General features: G+C 43.6%; 1 protein-coding gene across 1 annotated transcript; it reads left to right on the forward strand.

Annotated features, from left to right (window-relative positions):
• The first annotated feature begins 2,541 nt into the window (after nt 1-2,541).
• LOC144519433 (uncharacterized) lies at nt 2,542-8,988 on the forward strand. The gene is made up of 5 exons (XM_078252549.1): nt 2,542-2,654; nt 3,270-6,215; nt 6,328-7,013; nt 7,163-7,369; nt 8,259-8,988. Exons 3-5 carry the CDS (start codon nt 6,645-6,647, stop codon nt 8,589-8,591), a joined length of 909 nt encoding a protein of 302 aa, XP_078108675.1. The 5' UTR covers nt 2,542-2,654; nt 3,270-6,215; nt 6,328-6,644; the 3' UTR covers nt 8,592-8,988.
• The last annotated feature ends 768 nt before the right edge of the window (nt 8,989-9,756 follow it).

The raw sequence follows: 9,756 nt of genomic DNA on the forward strand, positions 1-9,756 counted from the left end.
ACAATGCAGCAGTGAGAGCACAAATGCTTAGAGTCCATGAGTTGCATATGCACACTAGCACACATATTTGTGCATGTAAAGCATGCCTGATTTGCAAAGGAAAGCTGAGAGTCACGCTTGCTGTCCCTGCAGCAGATTGTTGCCATGCCTCACTGTCTTCCTTGCTGTAGGCCAAGACGATGACCACGCAGCACTGAAACCCCAGAGCATCAAAACAGGGTTAGCTCCAGGTTATAGTTACAGTCAGCTTCAACTGTCTTTAAACATGTTGCTATAGTGCAGTTTTTTTACTTAAAGGGATATTTCACCGCTGGAAAGATGAATATGTATTAAATTGGCTCATTTATGTAGTAGAAATGTGATTGTTTTTTTTAGAAGTTGGTGCCTTCTAGACCGAGAAAAGCCAGAAAATGTATTTTTGGCTCATGTGGATGAAAGACAACTCCCAGAATGCACTTGCTTCGCTTCCCTACGAGGCCACTCCCAAGCCACGCCTACCAGTTATAGAGAGGCAGTCAAGTCAAGTCAAGTGTGTTTTATTGTCATTTCAACCATATACACAAAATATCGTTTCACCGTGGCTCAAGTGGTGTTACACATTTAAAATATATAAAAACGACATACGAAACAGGCCACATTTAGTGCACACACATTATAGGCTCCGTAAAGTTCATCTAACGCATTGGTAGCATTAGCGCTTGGTGGGCTGTAAACACCGAGTATAAACACAGCCGTGGAATGTAGAATGGTCGGAATTTAACAGTCACAAACTCCACCAGCGGTGAGCAGTTGGATACAAGCACCCCATTTCTGCACCAGTCCATGTTAACACAGCCCACCTCCACGAGTCTTACCCGACAGAGCATCATTATCTGTTTGGAAGGCTAGCAGGCCTGGTAGCTGGATAGCGGTGTCCGGTTCAGCAATGTTTCCACAAACACAAAAACACAGCAGTCTATGAACTCACGTTTTCGTTGAAGTTGGATGTAGTCCAGTTTATCTAATGAGCGGACACTTGCAAGCAGGATGGATGGGACAGGTGGCCGGCTAGCGTTAGCTTTCCTAGCAAACAAACAAACAAACCAGCTGGCTGTAGTCCATAGCCTCTGAGCAAAATTGCCTCCGATAACGCAAAACGACGATTTTTGCGTCATCAGAGGTTTTTTTCCACAATACAGAGAACTCTCGTCTCAGGGGGACATGAGGTAGGGAAGCACGGTCATTCGAAAATACTGCCGGGTTTCTACTGATACAAAGCTTCATGCTAAATCTGTGAAGTATCCCTTTAAGCTATCTGAAATATTGCAGCTGACCAACTAATAATAGCACTAATTAAATTTAGCAGTGAGCTATCATGTTTTTGTTTATATTTTGTAACGTTCTACCATGGTGTAAACTTTCAAATACACATTCTGTTCCCAGTGTGGCAAATCCCAACCATACAGCACTCACAGGATGTGAAAGCAAATGTTTTTTTGCTTTCACACATCCAAACAATTTTACTTTACATTACTGTGATACCCAGGTCTGGTTTCCAAATAAAACTTCGCACAGCTTATATGAATGGCAGGCCACTATCTATCACTATGTAGAAATGTCACTGCTAATACTATGAAAAGCAACATTAATATACTGTACACATGTTATATAACCATCGCCAAAATGTGGGGATGGGTATTAGGCTTAAATCAAGCTATACAAGGGATGTAAAGTAGCAGAACACAAAATAAACTAAAAAGCCTTTCAATAAAAAAAACTGTTTGGTAAAGCTCATAATTGTGTTTTGTGTGTGAATGAAGTCTTTAATTGAAGGTTTAATTCGATGGATGGAGATTTTTTGAAGGGCAACTTTAACAGTTTCTATTATTTTGCCCACCTAATGTCTACAGTATGACGGTTTTCCTGTGACTGTTAACTCATTTCTTGCATATGCAATGCATATTGAATTATATAGCTTTACAAAATGTTTGCATCCTAGAAGTGTTGAGACATGTTTAGCATATAGGAAACTGTAAGGCTTAACAGATTCTGATCCTCCAGTGCTGCCCATGAGGGCGACTTTGTCACCATGCTGCTGCTAATAAAGTTCTTCTCAATCTCATTTCAACCAAAATGGCTGGCAGTAGTATCCTTTCTTAACCTCTGTCATACCTTCATGTCTCCCTCCCCCACACACACACACACACACACACAGACCTCCCTGCCTTGCCGGAAGAAAGAAAGAAAAAGAAACCAATTCTAGGTCTCCACAGCAACAGCAGTCAGGTGACCTTGTTTCGAACTTGTTCTGCTGAGTCAGAAATTGAAGGATGGGTGAGGGGGATGCAGGCAGAAAAGAATACAAGGGAGAAAGAATGAGAGGGGAAACGGATGACACAGAGAGAAAGCTGGTTATTCTAAGTGATTCCGGCTCTGTGGATGCTGCTCTTGTAGACAGTGCTGTGTCATACTAATTTACATGAAGCTCAAGATGTCTTGAAGCGTAGCTGTCCATACACGACTCAACCAAGAGAGATAGATGGCACTGTGCATGTGTGATAGTATGCGTAGTCAGTGCTTTTGGAAAGTATGATGACAATGTGATAGTGTGGATCTGTGATGCACAACTAACTGATGGAGACAGCGTTAGAACAGTAACTCCTGTGTTCTGCGAGGTAAAATTACTGTTTCTTTGTCAAAGGAGTGTGGTGGCTTTGGAGAGAGCATAGATGGATATATTGGCTTCAGTTCCCTATCAGAAAGGGCTGCTTGATGGCAAGGTAAAGTGGTACATTTTCGAAAATTTAGCATACACTTAAACGGATATAGATTTTTTTAAGTAGGCCTTTTATAGGTGTCTAAAATAATAATTTGCTGCTGCCCGTGCTGGCCCTGACCACAGCAGTACATTTGTTAGCTTCCGTGTTGGGGCTCCTGCCTGCTTCACTACAACATTACTTACAACCCACTAAAAAAAAAAAATGAACTATCCCTTTGAGGTGTACTGTATGAGTCAGAGCTGTTGATGAATATCATATGTCATGAGGCGTTAGTGTCATGGACTATGTGTGTTGGTGAGGAAAATATGTGTGGGCAAGACTAAAATAGAGTCAGTATATGTGCAGCAAGTGTTAGTGTATATATATATATATATATATATATATATATATATATATATATATATATATATAAATAAATACACTACCATTACATTCATATGTGATTGTTGAGCAACTCATTCTAAAACCACGGGCATGAAAATGGTGTTATAACAGCCTCCACTCTTCTAGGAAGGCTTTCCTCAAGAATTTGACATCTGGCTGCAGGGATTTGATTCCATCCAGCCACAAAAGCACCATGTGAGGTTGAGCACTGATGTTTGGTGATAAGGCCTGGCTTGCAGTCTTCATTCCAGTTCACCCCATAGGTGTCTGATGGGGTTAAAGTCAGGGATCTGTGCAGGAAAGGCTCTTTTTTCCACACCAAACCAAAACAAGACTGGACCTACACACATTAAGGGTCACACCCTGGACCTTGTCTTCTCTCTTGGTCTAGATATAGCAAATGCACATGTGGAAGATGTTCTTGTGAGTGATCATAGCTGTGTGTTCTTTGACATTAACTTTCCTCTTGATCCTCCGCCCCTGAGAATTAGGGCCCAAAGGCGGATTATAAATCATGATGCTGCTGAGAGGTTCTCTGCCTTGTTCGACCCATGTTCTCTGTTGGGATTAGAGATGGTCTGATACCATTTTTTGCTTCCCGATACTGATTCCGATACCTGAACTTGCGTATCGGCCGATACCGAGTACCGATCCGATACTAGTGTGTCATATATTTTATTATGTTTTAAGAACTGTATACTATCCCTGTATGGATGTGATATGATTTATATCTTTGTTGTCAGTCTGGCTCAGGTTAAACTCCTTGTGAAAAATGAATGCCACAGAACGTTCTTTTATTATCCAGTTTGACAGTCTGTTATAACGGAAAAAGAACATAAATAAACTACTTTAACGTATTTTTTCTTTAGGGCTTTATTACGTGGTATCGGATCGGTGCATAAACTTCAGTACTTCCCGATACCGATACCAGCGTTTTAGGCAGTATTGGAGCCGATACCGATACTGGTATCGGTATCGGAACATCTCTAGTTGGGATGCAGTGATGCAGATGTGTTTATCCAGTCTTTTTAATACTCAGTGTTTAACAATTTTAGATAAAGTAGCACCAGTTAAATCAAGCATTATCCCTCATAAAAAATATTGTCCTTGGATTGATGAAGCAATCCAAAGTTTTAGGAGAAATTGTAGAAAAGTTGAACGTCTCTGGAAAACTACTAAACTTGTGGTTCATAGGATTCACCTTAAAGAGCTAAGGGTTACTTTAAACGAGATGCTGAGAAAGGCCAGAACTTGTTTCTTTTCTCATCTTATATCCTTGAATAAGCACAATCCCAGAATCTTATTTGACACCATTAATGCTTTAGTGTCTCCTTCTGGCCCTCAAGCAACTGTGTCTTCTAAATCGGACTGTGATGAATTCCTCCACTTCTTTGTAAATAAGATCAGAGATGTTAGGGCAAACATCTTACCATCACTTCCTCAGAACTCTGCCTGTGACTTGTCTCCCGCTCATTTTTGGTCCACTTTTAAACCTGTGACATTACATGACATCACTTCTCTGCTACAGACTTTGAAACCCTCATCTTGTCCTATGGATGTTCTCCCTACTGTGCTATTTGTACAAGCTTTTGACTCCATTGGCCCTTGTATTGTTGAGATGCTAAATACTTCACTTTTAACTGGTTTTGTTCCTAGCTTTTTTAAACATGCTGTCGTTAAGCCTGTACTTAAAAAGCCCACGTTGGATCCACTTCAATCTAGGAACTACAGACCAATATCAAAACTACCATTCATGTAAAAAATATTAGAAAAAGTTGTAGCAGAGCAACTCACCCTTTTCTTAGAGAAGCACGAGCTGTTTGATAAATTCCAGTCTGGTTTCCGTAAAAGGCATTCTACGGAAACTGCACTTCTTAAAGTTTCTAGTGATATTATGATGTCAGCTGATTCAAAGGATTTTACAGTTTTGGTCCTATTGGACCTTTCTTCTGCGTTTTACACTATCAATCATAACATTATGATAAATAGACGTCGTGATCTGGTTGGGATGTCTGGATCAGTTTTAAAATGGTTCTCATCCTACCTTTCTGGTAGAAGTTTTAGTGTTTATGTGAATCAGATATTGTCTGAAACTGCAGAGTTGTCGTGTGGGGTACCTCAGGGTTCTGTCTTGGGACATATTCTGTTCCTCTTGTACATATTTACTTTACGACAGATAATTAGTCAATTTAGTGATATATCGTACCATCTGTATGCAGATGATATCCAACTGTACTGCTCGTTTAAGGAAACTGAGTTGTCATCTTTAATAAACTGTTTGACTAGTATCAAACAGTGTTTATGTGACAAATTTCTGCTTCTGAACTCAGATAAAACAGAAACTCTAAGTACCCCTGAAAGTCGTATCCCTGAGATAAAGCAGCATATTGGGGACATGTGTGTCCAGCCGAGTCTCAGTAGCTTAGGTGTGGCTTTTGATTCTGCTATGTTGTTGGATCACCACTCTAAATAGTGATTTGATTAAAAATATTTCCGTATTAAGTTAAGAACACTTGTGACTAAGGATGAATTAGAGATGATCATTCATGCTTTCATTTCTTCACGTTTAGATTACTTAGTCTTTTTACCTGTCTGAGTAAGAATCAGCTTTATCGTCTCCAGACTGTTCAGAACTCTGCTGCAAGGCTTTTAATGCACATTAACAAAAGAGCAAACATCACACCTGTTTTAGCAGCACTTCACTGGTTACCAGTCCAGTATAGAATTCAATTTAAAATCCTGGTCATTACTTTTAGAGCCTTGCACGGTCAAGTTCCTTCATACACCTCTGATTTGATACAGCTATATACCCCCACCCTGTTATGGGCAGCTCTCTCTCTCTCTCCGCCCTGTTTTGGGTGTTTTTGTTCTCTGTTTGTCTGTGTGTATCTGTGTTTTTCCACCTGGAGTGCTGGAGGTGTGTTCAGAGGAAAGTAGGTCAAGGGGCGTGGCCAAATCAACACTGCACAGCCATTCCTCATAGCTGCAGCTCATCTACAAGATTCATTCCAGCAATACTTAAACCCGGGCTGATCACCTCTTCGGCACCAGTTCGTTATCTACACCCATGTGGTAACTTGGCTCTGAGTTCTCAGTTTACTCAAGTTGTGTCCGTGTTGTCTTGTGCACCCTAGCTTTTGTCTTTGTTCTCCTGAGCGCATACTTTCCCTGTGTTTCTGTCCAGTGACCGCTCAGACCTGCTGCCTCCTTCGCTGTGCCTACAAGCTTCCAGCCTCGCCGTCCAGCCTTATCCTCCACCTGTGGAAACTACTGTGAACTCTTCCGTGCCTGTTCGCCTTGAGTCTCGTACGACCTGGATCCTTCCCTCTTGGCTTGCCTAGTTACTCGGACCAGCCAGGAGATTCCCCGCTCAGACAAAACCCACACTGTATCTCTGAGTACTATTTTGTTCATTAAAACTTTTACAAACTGCTTTCATTGTCTGTGTGTGAAATCTCTGCGTTCTGGGTCAGAACAAGCCCCTAACAGAATGAACTGGCCATGGACCCTGCAGAGATTTCACAGTTACCAGACGAAGACGGCATTTTTCGAGCCATTAAAAATCAAGGAGCTCTGTTAGGACAACACAACCAGTTAATCCATAAATTACTGGAAACCAACCAACAATTATTCAATCAAGTAACTCAGCTGTCTTCTCAAATTACAACTGTCTCTTCCCAGTGCTCCACCCCTCCCTGCTCCTCCTCCCACTCGTCCTCTGCCATGGAATCTGCGCCATTCTTCCGGGAACCCCCTGTGACATCTCCTGAACCGTTCTCTGGGGAATTGAACAAGTGTCGAGGTTTCCTGCTTCAATGCGAGTTAATTTTTCAACAGAAGCCACTGTCTTTTGCCTCAGAATCATCAAAGGTACACTATGCACTGGGGTTACTCAGGGGAAACTAGTTTGGGCTGAAGCTATGTGTTCCAATCAAGGTTTGAATCACACTGTCAAAGATGAGCTAGCTCTTCGCGATGAACCCTGTAACCTGCATAGTCTTGTTTCTTTGGCTATTAAGATTGAAAACAGGATCCGAGAGAGGAGATGGGAGAAGAGTGGACCCGCACCCGTTCCCATTCGGGTTTCCAGGACACCAAGACCCAGTTCATGTTCTCTCCGTAGAGAGCTCTCGGCAGCACCAGTCCCCGTTGCAAGAGATGAGGGGGAGCCCATGCAATTGGGTGGAGCTCGGCTTTCCCCAGCCGAACGCTTACGCCGCCGACAGGTGAGTGCCTGTACTGTGGCAACCCCTCCCATTTTCTCGCTAATTGTCCTGTACGCCCAAAAGAGGAGGCTCGTTAGTGAGAGTGGGCACACTAGCGAGCCCCATTCCTGTAACTGAGCCCACATCCCCTCGTCTGTCGCTCCCTGCAACTCTCCAATTGGGTACGCTGTCACTACTGTTATCTGCCCTTATTGATTCAGGGGCAGAAGATAACTTCATTGACTTTAATCTGGCTAAGCAGGCTGACATTCCCCTCGAATTACTCCCATCCTCTATGAATGTCACAACCATTGACAGCTACTGGCTAAGTTACGCAACAAACCATCCCAGTTACACTCGTTCTCTCCGGTAACCATCGAGAGGAAATCCCTTTTTAAAGTAGTGTCAGCTTCCTCATCCCCTCTCATTCTCGGTTTTCCATGGCTCAGGTTACACAACCCTCAAATAGAATGGCAACACAAAACTATCAGCAGTTGGACCAGTCTTTGTCATTCCTCGTGTCTCGGTCCAGCTATTCCTCCCAACGTGAACACCCCTTCTGTATCAGAGAAACTGCCTGATCTGTCATCAGTTCCCAAAGAATATCTGGATCTAGCGGAAGTGTTCAGCAAGGAGAAAGCATTATCTCTCCCACCCCATAGACCCTATGAGTTGTTTCCAGGAGCTCCCTTGCCTGCTAGCCAACTCTACAACCTGTCCAGACCTGAGAGGCTATGGAGTCCCTGGCCGCAGGTATCATTCGTCCATCATCACCTGTGGGGCCGGGTTCTTCTTTGTGGACAAGGACAAGACGCTGCGCCCCTGTATAGATTTTTGCGGTCTGAACAACATTACTGTAAAAAATAAATACCCTTTGCCACTAATCAATTCTGCTTTTGAACCACTTCAGGGCGCCACTGTCTTCTCTAAACTGGATCTGCGCAATGCCTATCATCTCGTCAGGATTCGGCAAGGAGATGAGTGGAAAATCTTCAATACACCACTTGGACACTGCGAATATCTGGTAATGCCTTCTGGACTCACAAATGCACCAGCTATATTCCAAACTATGGTGAATGATGTGCTAAGAGACATGTTAAATCGTTTTGTTTTCGTCTACCTGGACGATATTCTGTGTTTTTTTTTTTTTTCCTTTCTAAGTCCCTTAAAGAACACGTTTCCCATGTCCATCTCGTCCTGCAACGTCTGTTGGAAAATTTTTTTTGTTAAAGCAGACGTGTGAGTTACACCGTGAGGCAGTCCCCTTCCTTGGGCTCATTATTGGAAAGGGACAGGTTTCAGCAGACCCTGACAAGATTAAGGCAGTATCTGAATGGCCCATTCCCCAGACTCGCAAACAACTAAGTTTTCTGGGGTTTGCTAATTTCTACAGGAGATTCATTCAGGGCTTTAGTCAGGTGGTTGCTCCCCTCACCAAACTCACTTCCCCTAAAGTTCCGTTTGTGTGGTCTCCTGAAGCTGATCTAGCCATGAGTACCCTGAAAAAACTGTTTTCCAGCTCCCCTGGGCTCATTCACCCCGATACTTCGCCTTTTGTGGTGGAAGTGGATGCTTCAGACTCCGGTGTTGGAGCGGTTCTATCACAACGCTCCCCCACGGATCAAGAACTCCATCCTTGTGCTTTTATACAAGAAGTTATCTCCAGCAGAAAGACACTATGACGTGGGAAACCAGGAGTTGCTGGCCGTGAAACTGGCACTGGAGGAATGGAGGCATTGGCTGGATGGGGCGGAACAGCCTTTTGTGGTATGGACCGACCACAAGAACCTGGCCTTCATCCAGTCTTCAAAGAGACTAAACAATCGCCAGGCCAGATGGTCCATATTCTTCAGTAGGTTTAACTTTACTCTTACTTACCGTCCAGGATCTCGCAATGTAAAACCTGATGCTTTGTCCCACCAGTTTTCCATCTCTGAGTCCAGTGAACCGGAGTCCATCCTCTCCTCTACCTGCGTTGTGGCCGCAGTTCGACTCTCTGGTCAAGACGGCCCAAGTATCAGACCCTGGACCAGCAGATGGACCATCTGGCCGGCTCTATGTCCCTGTATCTGTGCGGTCCGAAGTGTTGCAGTGGGTCCATTCTTCCCGTTTCGCCTGCCATCCAGGGATGCAACGTACCCTTACGTTGCTGAGAAGACATTTTTGGTGGCCGTCAGCAGAAGCTGATGTCCAGGTTTTCGTGACAGCATGTACCACCTGTGCCCGGGGTAAAGCATCCCACCAGTCTCCCTCGGGTCTGCTGCAACCCCTGCCGATCCCAAGTCGTCCCTGGTCACACATAGCCCTGGACTTTGTCACTGGTCTCCCTGTATCTGAAGGTAATGATACAATACTCACCATTGTGGACAGATTCTCTAAATCCGCTCACTATGTAGCATTACAAACTG

The sequence above is a fragment of the Sander vitreus genome, chromosome 6 (assembly GCF_031162955.1).
Source record: "Sander vitreus isolate 19-12246 chromosome 6, sanVit1, whole genome shotgun sequence".
Taxonomy (NCBI): Eukaryota; Metazoa; Chordata; class Actinopteri; order Perciformes; family Percidae; genus Sander; species Sander vitreus.

Excerpts from the sequence above, each read along its gene's own strand:
- LOC144519433 (XM_078252549.1), top strand. The coding sequence starts at position 6,645 with ATGGACCCTGCAGAGATTTCACAGTTACCAGACGAAGACGGCATTTTT. Across the intron at positions 7,014-7,162 it reads TTGCCTCAGAATCATCAAAG|ATTGAAAACAGGATCCGAGA; the intron begins GTACACTATGCA and ends TTGGCTATTAAG. Across the intron at positions 7,370-8,258 it reads AACGCTTACGCCGCCGACAG|GGCGCCACTGTCTTCTCTAA; the intron begins GTGAGTGCCTGT and ends GAACCACTTCAG.